Source organism: Trachypithecus francoisi, unplaced genomic scaffold (assembly GCF_009764315.1).
Source record: "Trachypithecus francoisi isolate TF-2019V2 unplaced genomic scaffold, Tfra_2.0 Lachesis_group21, whole genome shotgun sequence".
NCBI lineage: Eukaryota > Metazoa > Chordata > Mammalia > Primates > Cercopithecidae > Trachypithecus > Trachypithecus francoisi.
Genome location: NW_022681467.1, coordinates 46,559,879 through 46,584,737, shown reverse-complemented (window position 1 = coordinate 46,584,737; position 24,859 = coordinate 46,559,879). Strand labels below are relative to the sequence as shown.

General features: G+C 40.8%; 1 protein-coding gene and 1 pseudogene across 3 annotated transcripts in view; one reads left to right on the top strand and one right to left on the bottom strand.

Moving 5' to 3' along the window:
- Window positions 1-24,859, top strand: part of ADNP (activity dependent neuroprotector homeobox) — a 44,054-nt gene that overhangs the window by 13,215 nt on the left and 5,980 nt on the right. For 2 of the 3 annotated variants that reach the window (XM_033186734.1, XM_033186733.1), the window contains 2 exons: window positions 15,872-15,984; window positions 17,733-17,825. In XM_033186734.1, coding sequence (XP_033042625.1) covers window positions 15,877-15,984; window positions 17,733-17,825 — 201 coding nt within the window. In that variant the 5' untranslated portion in view covers window positions 15,872-15,876. The remainder of the gene's footprint in view (window positions 1-15,871; window positions 15,985-17,732; window positions 17,826-24,859) is intronic. The other variant, XM_033186735.1, reaches the window with a different exon arrangement.
- On the bottom strand, window positions 4,087-11,624 carry LOC117068320 (annotated as a pseudogene).

Here is a 24,859-nt window from a genome sequence, read left to right as displayed (position 1 = left end):
AAAGTGCTAAAATTAAATTTTTCATCATTCTGTTAAATTTCAAAACCTTTCAATTTCATTTTTCCCAGGACCTCTTCTCTTGCTCTTCTGCTTTTGAGCGGAAACTTAAGGTGATTTGAAAATTTAACATGTGGGAATTCTCTGAAGATCTTTTCTCTACTGCCACACGCTCAAGTTTGCAAAACAAAGTAGTTGAATGTCTCACTGAAGGAACCCCAGCTGTATTAAATCTATTAGTTAAGCCAGAGTGAATCAGGGCCTTCATTGCCAAAAGTAATATAATACACTGTCCCTGGCCTCTTGGAGTGGAGCAGATTTGCCAATAACGTGAACTCTCTACCATTTTTTTTTTTCTCTAAGTACTTAAAGGTTTTGGAGCCGCCTAGGTTCCATTAATGTATTACTACTCATATTAAATGATTATAGTGTTAAAAATGGTCTGGAAATTTGTATAGACCTTCAAAATGCTGTGTTACGTCACGGTTTGTTCTAGAGGATCTGTCCTTTTCTGGGGAATATTAACAAATGCCTAATACTCAACATTTTGGTAAAGAGACCCATCAGTGAGAAATGCCCCTGATTTTGAACCCAGACTACCCTGCTCTTGAAATTATAAGCAGGCTTTGTCTGCTTCCCTAATCAACACTGCTGCCTTAAATTTCCCAGTAATCACTTTACAAAAAAAAAAAAAGAATGTGTTTACTTTTAATTGTTGTAAAGTATACATAAACTTTACCATTTTAGCCTTTTTTAATCTTGCAAAACTGAAACTCTATACCTGTTAATAACTCCCCGTTTCTTCCTTTACCCAGCCCCTGGCAACCACCATTTTACTTTTCTATTCCTATGAATTTGTTTATTCTAAGTACCTCATGAGTGGAATCATACAATATTTGGCCTTTTGTGGTTGATTTTATTCACTTAGTATAATGTTTTCAAGGTTCATGTTGGAACATGTATCAGTACTTTATTCCTTTTCATGGCTGAATCATATCCCATTATGTGGATATAAACACGTTTCATTTATCAGTTGATTTGAGTTGTTCCTATTTTGGGGGTATTATGAATAATGCTGCTGAGAACGTTGATATACAAGTTTATGTGTGGTCCTGTGTTCCCGCTTCCCAGTTGCTTATGTAACTTTTTGGACTTTTAACTGTTCTCCCAGTTTGGAGCCTGGAGGTAGTTGAGAACAGAGAAGCCTCCTATTAACTCCCTCCTTTCAAAAAAAGGAAGCCTCTAGTTTCCCAAGGGACTTTCAGAAGACCATGCTTAGAGGATTAACAAGGGGAAAATAATAAAGGGGAGACATAAGATACATCTGTTTTTTGAAAAGCTGGCCTGTTATTTAAGGATATCAAGGTTGTGGTTTTCATTTTACAAGATACTGCCCTTATGATTTTGATAGAAACAAATTATTCAGTTGTGACTATCTAGTGACTCTTGACCTCCATGGTGATTGTAAGAGTGATTTAAGACAAGTGTCCTCAGAGCTGAATTCTTTCTTCTCTGGATGTGATGGAACCATCTGACTGACTTGAGATATGTACAGATTCTTAATCTCTGTATTACTGCTTCAGCTGGTTTGGCTGAGCCTTTTAATTTTTGAAGACCATTTCAACCTTGGGTATTGAAGTTCTGGCACTTTCAGGTATGTGTAGGGAACATGCTGCTGTTTGTTTTTAGTGAATGTCAGATAGAGTTCGGTCTGCATGGGTAATGAGAGGAGTGCTGCATCTTATGTCTGGAGGGTGGCCTTGAGACCCAGCTCGCTCATGGGCAAGCAGTTGCTTCACCTCAGCTGCTAATTTGTAAGATGAGAATACTTTAGATTAGGCAACCCCTGGGTTCAGTGATCCAGAGTGCTGCTTTTTCATAACGGATTTCAGTTGATGGTTTGATTTGAAAGATGAATCTCAGTCTTTTGACTTTCCTAAGGCCTGTACTGGACATTTGTTTTTTCGTTTTTGGTTTTGTTTTTCCAACCCTCATTTCAGAAACAGAATGCTTGTGTTCCTGCAGTTGAGGAGACACTGAAGACTGGTGATTGTGATTTAGATTCAGTCCAAACTATCTTTTTCCTCACCAGCTGAACAAGCTAACTCTGAAAAGGCACTGCATATTTTAAAAAATATTTTTTATGTCATATGTATGAAATGGATGCCACTGACACAAATGCACTTTTCAGGGGCATTAATTGAAAAATAATGTCCAGAATTAGGGTAGTGTTGTCTCACTTGACATCTCCTGAATATGTCACATCCGAATAACAGTTTATCCAGGGAACCGGGGAGACTGACAAGCTGGAGCTTATCCTTTGGAGAGTGGCCTGTGAGATCACGGAAGGAATGGTGAGAAGAACTGATCCTGGTTCACTGGGAGAAGAGGGGCGTGTCTTAAAGTTTTGAAAGGCTGTCATTTGACTGGGGAATTTATAGCCTAACTGAGAGCTATGGGCAGGTTACACAACATTGTAAAGCTGTCCAGTGTGGAATGAGCTGCCTGGTGGGATTTTGTGCCCCCTCTCACTTGAGGTGATCAGGCAACAATCTTTTAGAGCATGTTTTTTTTTTTAGAAAGGATTCACACATGTTGATGGAAAGTGACAAAAAATATTACTTTGACTAAACATTTTTGTATGGAATGCTGTATTTAGATAAAATACCATCTTTCGCCTTGCATAAATTTACACTAAAGAAATGGTTATAAAAATTATAAAGAATAATTGATAACAGTTAAAAACTTGAAGAAAATCAATGTTTATTTTTGGAGGCAGTTTTGTATTTGGTTATCTTTCATTATCAAACTGGGAGAATAGTAAAAGTCCAGTGAAGTTAGTAAAAATAGAAGAATACAGAAACTGCTTATCTTTATTAATATACGATTATCCTAGGCAATATAATTGATGTTCATTGTTCAGATTTAGCTTTCAGTACATAAGTGTCATCATTTGCAAAGTAGTTTTCTTTCTAATCTTCCTGGTTCTCTAACTCCCTCACCCCCTTTTTAGCCTCAGTACTACTGTACATTTTCCAGTCAGCTTAAGGAAAGAGGAGACTAAACTTTATTTTCTTACCTCTCTCTTGCTGCACAGTTTTATCTGCTAATCCAGAAGATCATTCTGCCCTGGATAGTCAGAATTACGTGTTTTGTGGATTGGGGAGGGAGGAGAGGAAAAGGAGGAGGTATCAGAGCTGCTTTTCTATGAAGAGTTTCCGGCATCTGGAAGCTCTTTTGCCCAAGCTTAGAGGAGAATGGAAATCGGCTACCTCTGTTCAGGGCTGTGTATTTTAGAAAAAGACTGAGTGGGGTGATTATTTCCAGACTGTGGCTGTAGGCTCTCAATCTTAAAGCAAAGCTGTATAAGATTAATTTTTTAAAATGCAAATATATAAACCTTTTTGCAACTGGTTTGATTTAAATGTAGGGCTTAATGACATGTAAATAAAGTATGTTCACTACTTCAGATGCAAATCCTAAAATAGGAACAATAAGGGCTTATTGGCTATAAGAAGAAATAGGGTTTTACTGTGACCACAGTTTTTGATTCAGTGAGTGATATAGACAGATATTAAATATGTTGCTGAGGGAAAGGTAGGAAGGAAAGAAAATGCATAAATACAAGAATGATGGTTTTTTCTTTCAACATTTTATTTTTTAGTTTCTGAAATACAAATCAATATATTTTGTTACATATCATTTTAACAAGCTTGACTTTTTTTCAATATAAGAAGACTTGATATAGGTACTTTAAAACTTTCTTTTTTATTTTTATTTTTTATTTTTTTATTTTTTTTTGAGACGGAGTCTGGCTCTGTCGCCCAGGCTGGAGTGCAGTGGCCGGATCTCAGCTCACTGCAAGCTCCGCCTCCTGGGCTTACGCCATTCTCCTGCCTCAGCCTCCCGAGTAGCTGGGACTACAGGCGCCCGCCACCTCGCCCAGCTAGTTTTTTGTATTTTTTAGTAGAGACGGGGTTTCACCATGTTAACCAGGACGGTCTCGGTCTCCTGACCTCGTGATCCGCCCGTCTCGGCCTCCCAAAGTGCTGGGATTACAGGCTTGAGCCACCGCGCCTGGCCAAAACTTTCTTTTTTAAAAACACCATACATTTTATCTGGGGAAAGCTTATCCAAAAAAAATACACATGTACATGGGAAGTTGTTTTTCATTACTTGAGAGCACAACCCCCAACTTAAAATGTGGTCCACTAAAATATGTAAATATTCCTCCTGTCACAAAAATAAAATCTCATGGTTGGGGAAAAATAATATTTGGCATAGGCCTGAGCGAGCTTGAAAAACAAGTTAGGATGTTTAACTGTATGGAGGAACATCACGGAGGGAGTCCATCTAGAACCATCTAGCAGAAGGACTAGCCTGTTGCTATTGGAGCTAATCTACTTCAGAGACTGATACAAGGTGCATGCTTGGGGGGTACTGAAGATTCACAACAGCCACGGAATCACTTACTCAGAATTAGCTGAAATTCAGTATACAAGAATATATGACAACAGTAGAACAATGTCAATAGTTATGCAGTGCCTGGAAAGCAAGCTGTAAGTTTAGAACAAGAACCTCAACAGGAACAATAGTCAACATGTTTGTAAGACTTTGAAGGTGAGAAAACATTTGCAGATGATGTCTTGTGCCCAAGTACGTTATTTTCCAGGACACTGGGGACAGCATCACAACATACAAAGTAAGAAGAAATCCAAGCTGTTTAATCTCCTACCATTCTCTTGAGTATTAAACCCAGGCCACCTTTGGCCACTTGCGGAGTTTCTTTTCTTCTTTATTCTCTATGTAAATATTGCTTCTTGGGACACCAGCAGTTTTGCTTCTTCACTCTTATCACAGACTAACTGTGGAGGGGTGTTACCCTCAGTGTCTTGGATGTTTGTGGATGCTTTGTAATACAGAAGGATATGAATCATCTTCAAGTTACCCTTGGCTGTGGCCCGGTACTTTGCTGTAGCCTCATAATGATCCTTAACATCTGGATTAGCCTCACCTTCTAGTAACATGACAGCAATCTCATGCCTGTTTTTGGAAACTGCATGATGTAGGGGAGTAGAGCCATTTTGATGGACAGCATTCACTTGAGCACCTTTTCCAGAAAGGCTTTTACAGTCTCATTCTGGCCAGCACAAACAGCAGTCTGAAGAGGAGACCAATATTGCGTAGTATTTATCATTTACTGGCACTCCAAGTTGAAACACAAATTCAGCAATTTATGTACGTCTGATTGAGCCTGCCCAATGCAGTGCACTTCTGTCCTGGTCAGTTCTCCTAGCCAGGGATTTGTTGGCCAGAATCATCTCCTTCACCTCCTCCAGCTTTCCGCTGTAGGCCCAGTTGCAGACCGTTAGGTTAGACACACACCCCTCTGTTTTGTTTTCCCAGGATTGATGTTTTCTTTCTGATTAGTTTTTATCTTAACAGGTACTGAATGTTTCCACAGAGACATAATAAAATCTGTTCTTTAAATAAAAGTGTCGTCACAGGTAGCGGTTAACTGATGCTTTGATTCTGTTCATGAGAATCAGATGCTTGTCCCTCTTAGAAAATTGCCAGCATAACTTAACATTTTTTAGTTAGATCATTGGTTTAAAGAAACTTCAAAAATCTTACTCTTAAACCCCAGTGGGGGTTATAAGATATATGTAAAAATTCTTACATCAGCATCAGTTGGAGTAATTTAAGTATCAAGGGTCTGAAATTCTTACATAGTAACTTGGGTTGATGTTATCAAAAAATGAAATTGTTTATATCGTCTTCCTAATTCCTGATTGTCTTCCTAATTTTTATTAACTTAGAAAATACAGCTACCTTTTTTTTTTTTTTTTTTTTTTTTAAGACAGAGTCTCACTTTGTTGCCCAGGCTGGAATGCAGTGACGTGATCTCTGCTCACTGCAACCCCCACCTCCCAGGTTCAAACAGTTCTCAGGCCTCAGCCTCCCAAATAGCTAGGATTACAGGTATGTGCCACCATGCACAAGTAATTTTATTGTATTTTTAGTAGAGATGGGGTTTTGCCATGTTGGCCAGGCTGGTCACGAACTCCTGGCCTCTAGTGATTGCCTGCCTTGGCCTCCCAAAGTACTGGGTTTACAGACATGAGCCATGGTGCCCATCCTGACAGCTGCCATTTTCTTCACTAGTAATAGCATCATTTCTAGCCCTTGATTCCACACTCTTCTCTTCTCCCAACCCCAGGTAAAAGATAATCCCAGAGAGAGAGTGTTTTTCTTTACAACTTTAGGGTAGAAATGTTTTTTTAAAAATCACACTGTAAACTTTTATTTTCTGATCCTTTAGGTTTACTGTGGATTCCCTATCACTTCATACTTTGATCAGACTAATGTTATTTGGTGAAGATTTTCAGTAAACTATCAGAATTCTTCTGTAGCCATCTAGGCCCAGATTCTACATTTCGGTAACCTGCCACTTTTGCATAAATTTGCATGACAGGCTTAGTTTAGATTAGTGACTATTTCCTGGAGGTACTGGTGGCAGGGAACCTTTTTTTCCTCTCAACCTGAGCACCACTAGTTTTTATCTTTTTTATATTTCACCTAAGATTCCTTTGGAAACAAGGATTTCACAGCTTTTAAAAAATAAAAAGTTTGAAGCTAGGTGCAGTGGCTCACACCTGTAATCCCAGCACTTTGGGAGGCCGAGGCAGGCAGATCACTTGAGGTCAGGAGCTCGAGACCAGCCTGGCCAACATGCCGAAACCCCATCTTTACTAAAAATATTAAAAAATTAGCCCGGCCTGGTGGCATGTGCCTGGAATCCCAGCTGCTTGAGAGACTGAGGTGGGAGAATCGCTGGAACCTGGGAGGCAGAGGTTGCAGTGAGCTGAGATCACACCACTGCACTGCAGCCTAGGTAACAGAGGGAGACTCCATCTCAAAAAAATAAATGAGGTTTGAAAATCACTGGTTTAGCCGGGCGCGGTGGCTCAAGCCTGTAATCCCAGCACTTTGGGAGGCCGAGACGGGTGGATGACGAGGTCAGGAGATCGAGACCATCCTGACTAACACGGTGAAACCCCGTCTCTACTAAAAATACAAAATATTAGCCGGGCGAGGTGGCGGGCGCCTGTGGTCCCAGCTACTCAGGAGGCTATGGTGAGAACCCGGGAGGCGGAGCTTGCAGTGAGCTGAGATCCGGCCACTGCACTCCAGCCCCGGCGACAGAGCGAGACTCCGTCTCAAAAAAAAAAAAAAAAGAAAATCACTGGTTTAGGCTAAGTGCAGCTTATGTTTAGGTGTTAACCAGGAAGAAATAACGATCGTTGTGTAGCTCTCAGTGAAATATTAGAGATTCTTTTCCTAGTGGAAATGAAAGTTTTGCATTCACTGTAACTGATACATTAATCATCACTTTGGGAGATATGCAGGTTTGGGTTCCCGAACATTGTAAAGTAGCAAAGTTACACCTGCAGTTGAAGGAAAGTAGGACACACTATGACATACTAGATCCGCACTTGAAATAGTTTAAAATGTGATCTGGACAAGTTTGGACTTGGAGGCTAGCTTTTTCTTCTGGCTTATCTGTGCCTGTTAGAGGTGTTCAGCTGGGTTGTCTTTTGCTTATCTAAAACAGGTTTATCTTTTTGTTTGTTTTGTCTTTGTTTTACTTTCAGATGATACTAGTAAATGCTTTTCTGCTTTTTTTCTGCCCCTAAAAATACAGACTATACAGTGCCATCCTTGATGTGGTAGCTCTGCAGGACTACCATAGACAAGTTCCACTAATTCTTGGTGTGTCAGATCCTGCAGACCTTACCTTGAGCCTGCTAAACTAGGACTGTCATCTGATGGGTGATTATCCGTCTGCCTGACCCAGAAGAAGCTGAGTACAGCCTCTGACTAGATCCAGGGCTTTTGGCAGAGCAGTTGTTTCGTAAATGATTGTGATTGTTGGTCAGTTAATTACCTCTTCGCTTAAAGTTCACAGTTATCAATGTTATGTCATCATCCTTCCACTGTACAGTGAGCTTACAAATATTTTTTCCTCGTGAGCCAGGTTCTCTGTACCTCTTGGTATGTGGAGTAAATGTTTTTACTTTTGATACTTGAAAGAGAGAGAGGATCAGATTTTTTTTAATTAAAAATGTTCTATGTGTATTAATTTAAGGGATACAAGTGCAGTTTTGTTACACGGACATATTGTTCAGTGGTGAAATCTGGGCTTTTAGGGTTGGGTGTGGTGGTTCATGCCTCTAATCCCATCACTTTGGGAGGCCAAGGTGGGCAGATCACTTGCGGTCAGGAGCTCGAGACCAGCCTGGCCAAGATAGTGAAACCCCATCTCTACTTAAAATACAAATATTCGCCGGGCGTGGTGGCACGTACCTGTAATCCCAGCTACTCAGGAGGCTGAGGCAGAATTGCTTGAACCTGGGAGGCGGATGTTGCAGTGAGCCAAGATCACACCATTGTACTCCAGCCTGGGCAACAAGAGTAAAACTGTCTCAAAAAAAAAAGCAAAAGAAATCTGGGCTTTCAGTGTATCCATCACCCAAATAATGTACAAGGACACCTTATTCAGTCAATGTTGCTAGGAAAATTGGATTACCATGATGCGGAAGAATGAAACTAGACCCCTATCTGTCACCGTATACAGAAATCAGCTCAAGATAGAAAAAAGACTCAAAGTGAGATCTGAAACTAGGGAAAACTCTCATGGACATTGATCTAGGCAAAGAATTCATGATGAAGACCTCAAAAGCACAACCAACAAAACCAAAAGTAGATGGGACTTAAACTGAAAAGTTTCTGCACAGATACATATATCATGCGTATGGTTTTACTTTATCTGTAGCCTAGGACCTAGATGAATCTCAGATTTTCATTCCAGCCGTCTGACTCTTGCTTTGTAAGAAAGCACATGAATAGGATTTGGGCCTGGATTAGTACAACTTCAATGTTTGGGCCCTAATCAGTAGATATGGGTATAATTTGCAAGGACTAATAGAAATGAGTATGTCTTGTTCACTTAACAGTGTTAGTCTCCAAAATTGAATGTTGGCTGGGCACAGTGGCCCATACCTGTAATCCCAACACTTCGCAGAGCCGAGGTAGGAAGATCACTTGAGCTCAAGAGTTGGAGACCAGCCTGGGCAGCATAGGGAGGACCCCTATTAAATTTTTTTTTAAAAATTAGCTGAATGTGGTGGCGTCTGCCTCTAGTCTCATCTACTTTTGAGGCTGAGGCAGAAGGATTGCTTGAGCCCGAAGAATTGAGGCTGCAGTGAGCTGTGATCATACCACTGCACTCCAGCCTGGGTAACACAGAATGAGACCCTTTCTCAAAAATAATAATAACGGAACGTTTACATGTAGTTCATCAGGTGGCATGTGCTTACCAAAAAGCTAGTTACTCTCTATTTATTTTAAAGGCAGGACCTTACTCTGTCACCCAGTCTGGAGTGCAGTGGCACGATCATTGCTCACTGCAGCCTTGAACTCCTGGGCTCAAGTGATCCTCCCACCTCAGCCCCCCGTGTATCTAGGACTACAGGTCCACACCCGTTTCTACACAGGTCTTGCTGTGTTGCTCAGTCTGGTCTCAAACCCGGCCCCCTAACATGCTGGGATTATGGGTATGAGACATTGTACCCACACCTAATTACTTTCAGTTGTAAATAAAACACTTGAAAATGTTAATTCTGTTATTAATAGGTCGTTGAGCTTTCTCTGAATTATTTGAGAATTTAGGTTAACTCTTTTCATATAGTGTTTTTTGTTTTTTCACTTGATGAAATCAGAGCCAAAGCATTTTTTAGAGTAACTTTCATCTTACAAACTCCTATTCTTTTTACTAGACCCAGTTCACAAGTGTAATTATTTTGTATAAATACCCTATCTTGGTTGGCATGGTGGCTCACACCTGTAATCCCAGCATTTTGGGAGGCCGAGGTGGGTGGATCACGAGGTCAGGAGATCGAGACCATCCTGGCTAACACGGTGAAACCCCATCTCTACTAAAAATATAAAAAATTAGCCAGGCATGGTGGCAGGCACCTGTATTCTCAGCTACTCGGGAGGCTGAGGCAGGAGAATGGCGTGAACCCGGGAGGCGGAGCTTCCAGTGACCCGAGATCGTGCCACTGCACTCCAGCCTGGGCGACAGCAAGACTCCGTCTCAAAAAAAAAAAAACCCTATCTTCCCTCTTAATTATTTACTTTCTCTTCTGTGTCCCACTGCACAGTGGGTCTGTCAAGACTTTTGGTTGTGAGTGACATGAACTTAGGCAGAAACGATAATGTGTTTGTTTATATATATTGGAAAAGGCTGGCATAGGGAAGTACTGTTCTTCAGGCACAGCTGCATTGAGGACCTTAAACAATATCAATAGGGATTGTTGCCTTTGCTTACTTCATGTGATGGCAGGTCCCAACTCTTGTTTTCAGTGTCAGTGTCAGCCCTGTTTAAGGGACATGTCCAACTCTAGTGGTCATTATCTTACATAGATGAAATATTCTTAGCTAGTCAAACTGAGTTGTGTATACTCTGCTCTGCTGGAAAAGTGACTTTCTCTCTTCCATCAATTGTGGCAGAGGCAGCTCCAAGAGGAGGCTGGGCAGGCAAAAACAAATGTCTAAACCCTACTGACTGAGGGCTGGCTGGCTATGTGTATTCCAACCTGGAAGAAATGGACTGTTGAAATGGAAGAACCATGTCTTATTCATCTCTCTATTCCTAGCATAGTTGAGTGGCTAAGTGCAAGTGCTTTAAAAATTATTGTCTAACAGATGAACAATATATATGGGTTTGTTAAATTGGATATTTTTCCTTTTTTATGTCATGAGCTGAAAGGTTTGGCTGAAGGGAGCTACTTCTCCTTGGTATTGGAATAATGATGCTCCTCTGGTTTTTGTTTTGTTTTGTTTTGTTTGAGACAGAGTTTTGCTCTTGTCGCCCAGGCTGGAGTGCAATGGCGTGATTTCGGCTCACCGCAACCTCTGCCTCCTGGGTTCAAGCGATTCTCCTGCCTCAGCCTCCCAAGTAGTTAGGATTACAGGCATGCTCCACCACACTCAACTAATTTTGTATTTTTAGTAGAGATGGGGTTTTTCCATGTTGGTCAGGCTACTCTCCTGACCTCAGGTGATCCACCTGCCTTGGCCTCCTAAAGTGCTGGGATTACAGGCATGAGCCACCACACCGGGCAAATTTTTTTTTTTTAAATGGCCATGCCGATAAGGAGGCAAAAGAGAAAGGATTAGCTACCAAGGGGCAAATCTGGGGAGACAGTATGCCCATCTTTCCACATGTCAAAACCCATCTCTGGGACAATTTTTGGCATTAGTATTAAGGTTTCTTTCTCCCTAAAGAGTAATAATTATCTATATTTTAGTTTTTAGCTCTCTTTGCATTCAAAAGTGAGGAAAGGACCCTGAATTTCAGGCAGAGATAATTTCTTATCTATTCTGTTCCCACCCCTCAGTTACTTAAATATAGATCCCTTGTCCAGACTTGTAAAGGAGAATCAAATAGATAACATTAATGAACCCTGGAGCCAGCTATTGATCTGAACTTAGGTTTCTTAACAGCAAGCAGTAGATGCAAAGAAACATAGGGTCCTTCTGTTCTTTTTCTTACCATCCATAATGATTGACTGGTAGAGTTTGATTGAAACTTTTTCCAAGGAATTGTTTGGCTTGTTATAGTTCAAAAAGCTCACAAGAAAGGGTAACAATGGCCCCTTCTGGGATGGGGAGTTGCGTGGTTGGTGGGATAGGAGTGAAAAGGAAGCCTTCTTTGCTTATATTTCTGAATTGTGTGCTTGTTTTATCTACTGAGAAAGTATTTAAAGCAAAAAAAAAAAAAAATCTTTGCAAATGCTTTTGAAGGTGCCAATGCATATGACTGTTATTTCAGCTCCAAATGGAGAAAATCTTAGAGAAATGACCTCCATGAGCAAACGCATGGAGGGCACACACTTATCTGGAGAAAGGGACATTATGGAATTTCCAAGGTTATTAGGAATGTCAGAAATAGGCTTATGAAGAGCATTATAATCTTTACACTGAAAAGATGTAGAATGTTCTGAGTTAACGTGAACATAGATTCCTGGCCAGGCATGGTGGTGCACACCTGTAATCCCAGCACTTTGGGAGGCCAAAGCCAGCAGATCTCTTGAGCTCAGGAGTTCAGGACAAGCTTGGGCAATGTGGCAAAACCCCATCTCTACCAAAAAACAAAAATATAGCCAGGCGTGGTAGTGTGCACCTGTAGTCCCAGCTGCCTGGTAGGGCTGAGGTGGGAAGATGACTTATGCCCAGGAGGTCGAGGCTGCAATGAGCTGTGATTGCACTCCAGCCTGGATGAAAAGTGGAACCCTGGCCAGGCACAGTGGCTCATGCCTGTAATCCCAGCACTTTGGGAGGCTGAGGCAGGTGGATCACCTGAGGTCAGGAGTTTGAGACCAGACTGGCCAACGTGGTGAAACCCTGTCTCTACTAAAAATACAAAAATTAGTGTGATGTGGTGACACGCACCTGTAATCCCAGCTACTCAGGAGGCTGAGGAAGGAGAATTACTTGAACCCGGGGGACAGAGGTTGCAGTGAGCCGAGATTGTGCATTGTACTCCAGTCTGGGCAATGGGCAAAACTCCGTCTCAAAAAAGGCCGGGCATGGTGGCTCACACCTGCAATCCCAGCACTTCGGGAGGCTGAGGTGGGCATATCACGAGGTCAGGAGATCGAGACCATCCAGGCTAACACATTGAAACCTCGTCTCTACTAAAAATACAAAAAATTAGCCAGGCGTGATGGCGGGTGCCTGCAGTCCCAGCAACTGGGGAGGCTGAGGCAGGAGAATGGCATGAACCCAGGAGGCAGAGCTTGTAGTGAGCCGAGATCCTGCCACGGCACTCCAGCCTGGGCGACAGAGCGAGACTCCATCCCCAAAAAAAAAAAAGTGGAACCCTGTCTCCAAAAAAAAAAAAAAATACAGATTCCTCTTAGTTACTAAGCCTACAGCAAAATAACATTTTTTTGGTACAGCATTTCCCAGTAAGCAGTGTCACTGCTTTATTTATAAGCCTTTTAAATTCAAAATAGATAAGTAAACCCAACACCAACTCTGTGGCTGAAATACCGTTTTTTATAAATTACAAGTTTCTTACAACTAAGTTCCCTTATGGGCATACTCACTTTTTCAGAAAAAAATACCTACCAGGCAGTGAGATGCTTCACCTTAATGTCTTAAACCAACTTTTTAAGCTGTGGGTAGGCACTTAAGAGAATGGGTTTTTCTTTCCCCCAAGCTGCCGCTTGATTCTTCTTAATGTTTTCTATAGACTAATGACCCAAGTGGTGGCTGCATTTCCAAATCTTTATGTCTTTGTTTTTCTAAGATTGTTGAGCCACTCATCCAGAAGGCAGGGAAACCATTAATGTCCGGCTTCTGGACACATCTCTTATGAAGTGTGAAGCAGAGTTCACTCAGGAAGTTCCCAAAGAACTGAATTTTGGCCCAAAGAGAGTTTATGAAATGAATAGAGAAACAAGATGTCTCCTCCCAGTCTTGGGTATCTGTGGGCATCCATTTTAATACCTGATTTCTTCAGAATTAGCCTGTGACACTTTTCTGTATTTCTGAAATATTTTTCTAGCATGTGCTTCTCTCTAAAAGACCTGGTTTGTAGTAACTGTGTTTGTTTTTTGTTTGTTTTTGAGACGAAATCTCACTCTGTCACCAGGCTGGAGTGCAGTGGTGTGATCTTGGCTCACTGCAACCTCCGTCTCCCAGGTTCAAGCAATTCTCCTGCCTCAGCCTCCTGGGACTACAGGCAGGTGCCACTATGCCCAGCTAATTTTTTGTATTTTTAGTAGAGATGGGGTTTCACCATGTTGGCCAGGCTGTTCTTGATCTCTTGACCCCTCGTAATCTGCTCTCATCAGCCTCCCAAAGTGTTGGGATTACAGGTGTGGGCTGCCGCGCCCAGCATGTAGTAATTGTTTTAAAGGAAGCGAGTGATAAAGAATTTGCCGATTTTAAGCCACCACAAAAAGATGGTTTAAAATAATTTAGCAATACAATTTGGACGAAAAATAATTGATTTGGTCTTAATTTATATCAGAAGTGACTTCTAAGTCTGTAGTTGGCTTCACAATAGATTATTAGCAGAGCAGAGAGGGCAGGGGACATCACAGTCAGTCACTTCTTCATAGTGAGCAGCAGTTCTATCTTGAGTTATGATAAGGCCGAGAAGGTTTTTTCAAAATACTTTTCATTTTTGGCCCCAGTTATTCTTTGGTACTTTATATAGAATATTTTGAGACTTCTAAGTTAGAGTAACATATTCAGCTTGAAAATTTCTAGGGGTTACTGTTTGATTTTGGTAGATTTCACTCTCTCCTTTTATTTCCCATTTTTTGTAGTTAACGTTGATTTTGGATTAGAGTAATAAATGAGGCAACATTTTATTACATTTGGATTAGTTGACTTGCCATTTACAGATGATACTAGTATTACAGAGTAACAGCCTTTATTAATTAGAAAACTGGATTTGCATATATTAAATTTTGATTCCTGGTGCGTTGCCTTTTGTTTTTGCTATTTTGGGTTTTAGAACTTGATATCCTGTGAAATTGTGTTAGATTTGGATTATTGATAAATTTTTACCATATTATGAGAAGCATTTATGATCTCATTAGAAACCATACATATTCTCAATTGCCCAAGTTTTACTGATTTTATTTTCTCATTAAAGACAAGCTTTTGTTTTAAGGAACTTGGGAAAGTTGATCTATCTAATGTATGAGGTCATTAAAATATTTTTCAGTTCCCTTACACACATACAGGCTTTTCGTTTTTTCAAAAGGATCCTCTTTAAAGTCTGTAACAGTTAACATTTGTGAGTGCCTTTGCCCAGGTATGTTGCAGGCACGGGTGGAGTGGGGGCATGTGTTGGTCGAGTCACATATCATTACTGTATTTAGTTAGGGAAGTATACAGAAACTTAAGGTTTTTGGTTTTTGTTTGTTTGGTTTTTTTTAAGAATACCATAGCAGTAGGCAGGACAGTTCCAATTCAACAAAAACCTTTTTACCCTGGCACTCAAAACTGTGTAATGATGATGAACTGGTAAGCATTTTTGTTTTCAGATGTTCAACATCAAAAGGAGAAAAGAACACTTGATTTAAAAATAATTGATTGCTATTGTTTCTCTAATTTTCAACTTGAAGTTCATTGCTGAACTGTTTTTTAAAAGTCTTATCAGAATTACGCCAGATCAGACTCATAGTCAAAATGTCCTGTTAAAAACTGGGAAGGTCAGAGAGTACTTATTTTGCCTGCCTGCTTTAAGTATCCAAAGTACAGTAGATACGTGCCTGGCTCAGTGGCTCACACCTGTAATCCCAGCACTTTGGGATGCCAAGGCGGGAGGATGGCTTGAGTCCAGGAGTTTGTGACCAGCCTGGGCAACATAGTGAGACCTAGTCTCTACAAAAAAAAATTTTTTAATTAGTTGGGCCTAGTGGCGCACTCCTGGAGTCCCATCCTCTTGGGAAGCTGAGGCGAGAGGATCACTTGAGCCCAGGAGGTTGAGGCTATGGTGAACCGTGAGTGCACTGCAGTCATGAACCATGAGTGCACTGCACTGCACTCCAGCCTGCACGACAGAGCAAGACTCTGTCTTAAAAAAAGGATGAATGGATGGATGGATAAGTCGAGCCATATGCACATGCAAGCGTGTGTGTCTGTGTGTGTACACACTAGATGAGGATACCTGTGCACCTTTTTTGTCAGATGGGTAGGGTTTATGATCCTGTCATCAGTGGAATTAGTAAATATTACAAGTTGTACGTGTTTTGACTTTGACTTAAATTTTTTTTTCCAATAGAAACTATGTTCCAACTTCCTGTCAACAATCTTGGCAGTTTAAGAAAAGCCCGGAAAACTGTGAAAAAAATACTTAGTGACATTGGGTTGGAATACTGTAAAGAACATATAGAAGTAAGTAGCATGTCATTTTTAAATTTTAACATGACTCAGCTTCTGATCCATTACTTTGTGTCAGTGGCCATGATGGCTAAATCTTAGATGTGATTCTGAATTTCAGCCACAGCAGTAGCTCACGAAAGCATTCTCAACAGCGTAACTTGTGCCTTTCTCCCTAAAATGGGCTTTTTCTACCATTGAGGACTTAAGCATGTCAGGCATTGAACTAGGTGTCGTAAAGTTGTCTATACGTTTAATCCTTAGAACAACCATGGAGGCGGGAGGCAGTGTAGCAATTCTTATCTACACTTTACAGATGAAGAACCAATAAATAGGCCCAGCCTTGCAGCTGAGAAAGTGGCAGCGTCTGTGGGACTCAAAGCCTGTTCTCATTCTGATACGCTTGAATGTTCTGGTTGACCTTCTAATTGTTGAGGCATGCTTGTGTGGGTGCTTGTCGTCTCTTTCCTTAGGATTTGAGCATTTGTTGCCCCTTTTGACCCATCATAGACAATTACTTTCCCCCTTGTATAACAGTTTGGGCTTTATCAACTGTTTTTCAAGCTGTTTTATTCTATGAGCTTTATAACAGCCCTGTGGGATAGCCATGCAGTGGTCTCCTCCTTTTCAACATCTCACTGTTTCAGGTCTTACAGTTTGTTGGTCAAAGTCCCTGAATGAAAAGAAATGTTTGAAGCTGTTTCCCCTACTAACCTTTAAGTTCTAGCTGGCTAGGGACCATAGCTACCTTGTTTATCCATTTAGCGCCAGCACCTAGCACAATGTTTTGCACATAATAGGTGGTCAGTAAATGTTTGAATGGAATTGGAAGTAAAAAAGCAAATTCATTCATGCAACAGGTTTTCTTATTTTGAGTTCCACTAATAACACTTGAAGAGTATGTCATGGAAACTGAAGCTGCTCAAAAGTCGACTTCTCTAGTTATGTTGTTCCAAGTGTGGAAGTAGCCCGTCTCCAACCCCAAAGTTCAGGTAGATCTGCCCAAATGAAACAGTCCATTCACTTTGCACTCTGTGGGGTCATCTTCATAGAAATAATTCCAACATCACAGTACATTTTCTATCATGCATTTGATTTGTTCCTTCTATGATTATTTATGTGTAGACTTCATTTTCCACCTTGAACTGTGAACTTTTTAGGAACAAGTGGGATTTTACCCTAAGACTTTCAATCTTCCTAGTCTGGAGGGAAGTGGACCATTAAATTTTTTCATGAGAGTATAAATTTAACATCATACTGCTTAACTTTCTTTAAATAGCTTTCTTTCTGCCTTTTTGCGTTTGAAATTTCTGAGTTTTCTTTCTGATCTGATCTCCTGCCCCCTTCCCTCAAAAAACTTTTTTTTTTTTGCACAGAACCAGAAATCGTATCTGCAGTGCTATAAGCAAACATTGCTATTTTAGATGTGATTCCAGTACTGTAACTGACAAGTTACAGTACTCTAATGAAAAGTGCTTTGATATTAGTGTGTGGCTGAATTTTTTTACTTAATTAGAACTTCCAGCAGTTTCCTTGGAAACCTGGCTGACCATCAGGAAAGTGGTTGGTTAATATAAAATGTAGACTGCAATTTCCATATGCCTTTTTATATTTAAGAGCCTCATCACTCCTAGTTTAAGTCCTTATTGACGTTGGTTTTCCTGTGCCTCTCCCCATCTTAGTTAAGAGATGGGATTTACATGTAAGATGAGGTTAGCATTTATACCACTATGTTTTCGTAAACTTCTTTCACTGTTTTCTAGGATTTTAAACAATTTGAACCTAATGACTTTTATTTGAAAAACACTACATGGGAGGATGTAGGCCTGTGGGATCCTTCACTTACGAAAAACCAGGTAAGTGGCACAGGAGGCCTCAGGTGGCAGCTGCTTGGTGTAGTGGCACAGGAGGCCTCCTCAGATGGCAGCTGCTTGGTGTGGTGGCACAGGAGGCCTCAGATGGCAGCTGCTTGGTGTACTCCTCTCAGTTCTAGGCAATGCAGTGATTGTGGGCAAATGCCAAACATCGAAAGTGTCAAAATTGCATTTCATATTTTCCCGACCAGTGGGAAGACTAAGAAAAACTTTTTGTTTGTGGTTTTTTGTCATTGGACTGAAACTTGAGGTGTAAGAAGAAAAGGAAATTTTGTTACTTAAAAGTTACGAAGCCTGCTGTATCCCACCATTTCCCCGAAAAGTGCTCTGGCTCTGTTTTTCTGCATCTGTGTTGCTATTCTTGTTTTTTTCTGCACAGAAAAAGACAAGACCCTTCCTTATATTTAAGCTTTTTTTATTTCTCTATGTTAATGGCACCCAACTTCTATGGGAGGCCTGGGGAGGTGACTCTGTAGGATGTCAGTGACAGAGAAAACTTTTTACAAATTGACATTAAAAAGAAGATTAGCAGTGCCAGCAGGTGTCAGTAGATGATGATGTCATACAGATAGAGGGAGGCATAGGTGGTATTTCCTTTTGCAGAGAGGTAATTGTCAATTTAATTTTTACCATTACCTATTTTAGGAGTGATTCTCATTCTGCATTAATAATCTGTTCATCTATTGGAACATACTTTTCAGGAAATTAGTACTTTTAAACTTTACCTCAGATATTTGACTTTTTTTTTTTTAAATACCCCAGGCAGAGGTACTAACCAGCAGTCTTAGAATGAGAATGCTTTCCAGTGGGACATGGCATTTATTTCAGTTTTATCAATCTGAAAGCCTCATAGCTGAATACTCAAGAAGAGTTGAGCTTTGAGGAGAAGCAGAGTATTTCATCTTGGTTCAAACCAGTATCTGAAACAAAGTAGGTTTCCAGGGAGAAAAGATCTCTCTCCAAGCATGTGTCAGTTCACCTGTCTTCGTCGCAGGACTGACTGCCTAAGTGTTAACAATCATAATTCTGAAAGTTACTCTTTGATATCAGTATATTCTATAATGTATTATTGGCTTTTAAATACCACACCCTCCTCACAGTCTATAGGACATTTTTATTTAACTTCTTGATTTGAATCAAAGCAGCTGTTACTTCATTAGCTCTTTTGAAGCATTCTTGGTTGAGAAGGAACAGCAAGGCTTATAGAAGAAAGCCAGCTTTTCAGATCAGTCTTTCTTTTGATCAGCACTGAATCTAATACTACACTGTACTTTAATCAGAGAAAAAAATGGAGATTTGCCTTTTTTCTATGAAAATTTATCCATAAAGGGGAAAGGAACAAAAGATACAGCTTTATCTCTTGTAATTGTGTAATTGCACTAAAACATTCTGGACCCTGAATTTTACCGAAGTCATTTGCCACATAACGACATTTTGGTCAGTGACGGACTACATCTACAACAGTGGTCCCATAAGAATATAATGGAGTTGAAAATTTTACTACCTAATGACATCATAGCGCAACATATGACTCATGTTTGTAGTGATGCCAGGTGTAAACACACCTGTGCTGCCAGTCATATTAGAAGTATAGCACATACAGTTATTTACAGCACATAATACCATCATGCATTGCTTAATGATGGGATGCCATCTGAGAAATGCCTTGTTAGGTGATGTCATTGTTGTACAAACGTCATAAAGGGTACTTACACAGACCTAGGTGGTATATCCTGGTATACCCCTACGCTACGTGGTGTGGCCTGTTGCTCCTAGGCTACCAACTTGAACAGCATGTTACTATACTGAATACCCTAAGAGTGATTAACACAATGGTAAGTATTTGTGTTTCTAAACATAGTGAAGCATAGAAAAGGTGCAGTAAAAATACAGTATAAAAGATAAAAATCGGTACACCTGTATTGGGCACTTGCGGGAATGGAAACTTCCTCTGCTCTGAGTGGTGAGTGAATATGAAGGGACATTATTGTACACCACTGTAGACTTTATAAACACACTTAGGCTACATAAAAAGTAAAACTTTATATTTTTAACTTTTAAATCTTGTGTAATAACACTTAGCTTAAAACACAAACACGGCAACCTGCTTGGGTCCCCCTTCCACACTGTGAAAGCTTTGTCCTTTCGCTCTTCACAGTGAACATTGCTACCGCTCAAAAATAAAAAAAAATTGTACAGCTATATAAAAATATTTTGTCTTCATATACTTACAAACTTTTTACTAGTCTTAAACTTTTTTTTTTTTAACTTTTTGAACTGTTAAAAACTAAGACACAAACACATAATTAGCCTAGGCCTACACAGGGTCAAGATCAATGGTATTACCATTGCCACCTTCACATCTTGTCCCACTGGAAGGTTTTCAGGAGCAGTAACACACATGGAGCCATCACCTCCTGTGATGGCAGTGTCATCTTCTGGATACCTCCTGAAGGACCTGGCTGAAGCTGTTTTAGAGTTAACTTTAAAAAAAAAAAAAATAAGTAGAGGTGGTACACTCAAATAATGATTAAAAACTCATTACCAGCCGGGCTTGGGGCTCATGCCTATCTTCCCAGCACTTTGGGAGGCTGAGGCGGGTGGATCACCTGAGGTCAGGAGTTCGAGACCAGCCTGGCCAACATGGTGAAACCCCATCTCTACTAAAAACACAAAAATTCGCCGGGCGGGCAGGTGCTTGTAATCCGAGCTACTCGGGGTTGGAAGGGGTTAGGGGCGGCGGGACAGGAGAATCGCTTGAACCCGGGAGGTATAGGTTGCAGTGAGCTGAGATCATGCCATTGCAGTCCAGCCTGGGGGACAAAAGCAAGACTCCATCTCAAAAAAAAAAAAAAAAAAAAAAAAACATTATCAAAATCCTTGCATATTTAAGTCCCACAGTTGGTCCTGTGGAACCTGCATGTACCAAAAGCTAGCCCTCTGTATAGGAGATTTGAGCTTCCCAAGAATATTGTATCTTTGATCTGATCTGCATTTGTTAGGAAAAAATCCACATATAAGCAGTTCAAAGCCATGTTGTTGAAGGGTCAACTATATAGTAAATACTACGTGACAGAAATTTTTCAGTCCCATTATAATCTTGGGGGAACATAGTCGCATATGCAGTCTGTACTAGATGGAAACATCAGCACATGACTGCTTGATAATGACAATTAAAAACTGTTACCAAAAACTGTATTTATGTATTTACTATATATACTTTTTATTATTTTAGAGTGTACTTCTTTTTAAAACAGCTTTTCATGGTAAACTAGTAGCAGCCTCATATAGCTCGTGTTTACTATGTCTCTTGATGGCATCATATTCTTGTGCTTGGTTTAATCTCATGGTATTTTGTTCATCATGGCCCCTAAGCATACAAAATCCATAATGTTGCCAGTAAGGGGCCATGTTGAGTGACCTGGAAACAGAGTTAGAAGTGATTAAGGACTACGAAGGTGGAGAATCAGTGATGGTTATTTCTTGCCAGTCAGGCGTGTCCCATTTTACCATAGCTACGATCTTGGAAGAACAAGAGCAAAGTGACAGAAGCTGTTAAAGCATCTGCTTCATTGAAGGCAATGAGACTAACAAAAATTAAAGAAGGACCTTTATCAGACACAGAGAAGCTTCTGATGACCTGGAGTGAAGAGCAGACACAGGTGCACACGGTGCTGTGTACCTCTCCGCACCATGATGATCACAGAGCAAAAACTGTGTGTGTGGTGTCGAAAGAAAAGGCTGGACATGGCTGTGATGTTGAATTTACTGCTAGTTCTGGGTGGTTTAAACAATTATAAAAAGAATAGTTTCATTACATAATGGGAAAGTGGTGAGTTTGTGAGTGCTGATGTGAAGGCAGCTGAAGAATTTTGGGAAACTCTAGATAAGCTGAGTCTGGAGGAAAATCACTTGCCAGAGCAAATTTTCAGTATGGATGAAACCTTTCTATTCTGGAAACAAATGCCTGAAAGCACTTTCATCCATAAGGAGACCAAAGCAACGCCAGACTTCAAGGCTTTTCAGGACTGGATGACAGCCTTGCTGGGGCAATGTTGCAGGCCACAAATTGAAACCCTTTGTGATTTGGCACAGTGAGAACCCTAGGGGCTTCAAGCATATCAATATACACACACTTGGCCAGTGCATTGCAGGAGACATAAGTCGTGGGTGACCCAGCTCCTCTTTCAAGATGCTGTCCTGAATTGATATGCCCGCAAAATTGAGAAGTAGTATTGAGAGAATAACATACCCTTCAAGCTTTTGCTTATTGTCGATAATAAGCAGATGCCTCCTTTAAGTGGCATTTTTCATCCCAGTATCAAACACCACCTCTTTGATCCAACTGATGGAGTTACAGCAGCTTTTAAGGCCTACTATCTGAGAAAGGCCTTTGTCCTGTCATCACAGCTGAGGAAGACACTGAGAAGATTCTGATACAATTCTGAAAGGATTACAATATCTGTGACTACATTAAGAATCTTGCTTGGGCTTGGGGTGATGTCATCAAGGAGTGTATGAATGACATCTGGAAGAATACACTCAAGAGGTTTGTCCATGACTTAAAAGGATTTGCATAAATCACAAAGTCTGGTTGAGATGGCAAACAACTTTAACCTGGATGTGGATGAGGGCGATATAGAAGAGCTCCTAGAGGTGGTTCCTGAGGAATTGACTAGTGAGGAGCTATGGGAACTGGAACAAGAACGCATAGGTGAAGAGGAAAGAGAAAAGGAAACTGCAGGAAAAGCAAAAGAAGAACCCTCAAGAAAATTCAGAGTGAAGGATTTAGCAGTGCAGACCTCAGCAAGCTCCTTAAGTTTGAAAACACGTGGCTGGGTGTGGTGGCTCGCACTTGTAATCCCAGCATTTTGGGAGTCTGAGGCAGGTGGATCATCTGAGGTTAGGAGTTCGAGACCAGCCTGGCTGACATGGTGAAACCCTGTCTCTACTAAAAATACAAAAAAATTAGCCGGACGTGGTGGTGGGCGCCTGTAATCCCAGCTACTGGGGAGGCTGAGGTTGCAGGGAGCCGAGATCGTGCCATTGCACTCCAGCTTGGGTGACGAGAGAAAAAAAAAACTCCGTCTCAAACAACAACAAAGTTTGAAAACATGGATCTCAATACCAAAAGGTTGTCGTTAATAGAGAAGAATATTCATGGTTCATTATCTGCTTACAAGCAAATCTATGATGAAAAAAGGAAACAAAGCACCTTGGACTTACTCCTGATAAGTGTGACACTTCCTCAAGAAGAGCCTAAGGCAGTTCCTTCCACAGTTATCCAGAAGAAGGCATTGTTACCATGGGAGGTGGCAGTTCCATGTGTGTTACTGTTCCTGAAGACCCTCCAGTGGGACAAGATGTGAAGGTGGAAGGTAGTGATACTGTTGATCCTCATTCTCTCTAGGCCTAGACTAATGTATGTGTTTGTGTCTTAGTTTTTAAGAAGAAAATTTTTTTTAAAGTTTTTGGGTTTTCTGTTTTTTTGAGACAGAGTCTTGCTCTTATCGCCCAGGCTGGAGTGCAGTGGCACGATCTCAGCTCATTGCAACCTCAGCCTCCCAAGTAACTGGAATTACAGGCACCCGCCACCACGTCCGGTTAATTTTTTGTATTTTTAGTAGAGATGGGGTTTCGCCATGTTGGCCAGGCTGGTGTTGAACTCCTGACCTTGTGATCCATACCTGCCTTGGCCTCCCAAAGTGCTGGGAAAGTTTAAAAAAAAAAAAAAATTTTTTTTTAACGCTTATAGAATAGGTATATGAAGGTAGAAAATATTTTTGTACAGCTGTACAATGTGTGTTGTTTTGTTTTGTTTTTGAGATGGAGTCTTGCTATGTTACCCAGGCTAGAGTGCTGTGCTCTGATCTTGGCTCACTGCAACCTCCGCCTCCTGGTGATTCTCCTGCCTCAGCCTCCCGAGTAGCTGGGATTACAGGTGCCTGCCACCACGCCTGGCTATTTTTTGTATTTTCAGTAAAGATAGGATTTCACCATGTTGGTCAGGCTGGTCTCGAACTCCTGACCTCAGGTAATCCACCCGCCTGGGCCTCCCAAAGTACTGGGATTACAGGCGTGAACCACTGTGCCTGGCCAATCTGTTTGTGTTTTAAGCTAAGTATTACTACAAAGGAGTAAAAAAGTTAAAAATTGAAAAGTGTATAAACCACAGCAAGCTGAGGTGATTCAAGAAAAAATATTTTTTAGGGCTGGGCACAGTGGCTTGCAATCCCACCACTTTGGGAAGCCAAGGCAGGAGGATTGCTCAAGCCCAGGAGTTCAAGGCTAGCCTGGACAACAGAGTGAGACCCTGTCTCTACAGAATTTACCCTAGTGTGGTGGCACACACCTGTAGTCCCCAGGACTGAGGTGGAGGTGGGAGGATCGCGTGAGCCCAAGAGGTTGAGACTGCAGTCAGCCGATTGTGCCACTGCACTCCAGCCTGAGCAACAGAGTGAGACTTTGTCTCCAAAAAATTGTTTTGTTTTTAGTAAATTTGTGTAGCTTAAGTGTTCATAAAGTCTACAGTAGTGTACAGTAATGCCCCAGGCTTTCATATTGACTCACCCAGAGCAACTTACAGTCCTGTAAGCTTTGTTCATGGTAAGTGCCCTATATAGTTGTACCAGTTATCTTTTATATCGTATTTTTACCATACTTTTTCTGTACTTAGCTATGTTTAAACATACAAATATTTACCATTGTGTTAATCATTGCCTATGGTATTCAGTACAGAAACATGCTGTACAGGTTTGTAGTCTAAGAGCAATAAGCTGTGCCATGTAGCCCAGGTGTGTAGTAGGTTGCACCATCTAGGTCTGTGTGAATACACTCTAGGATTTCACACCATGATGCATTTTTCAGAATGCATCCCTGTGGTTTAGCAACACATGACTGTGTAGTAAACCTGAAGCCTTTAGCGACTTCCTTCATTTAGGTTATTGTTACTTCTAGCTGCAAAATGTTTGTCTTGAAGTCATTTGTCTTTAGTTTGGCTAAAATGTGACTTTTTT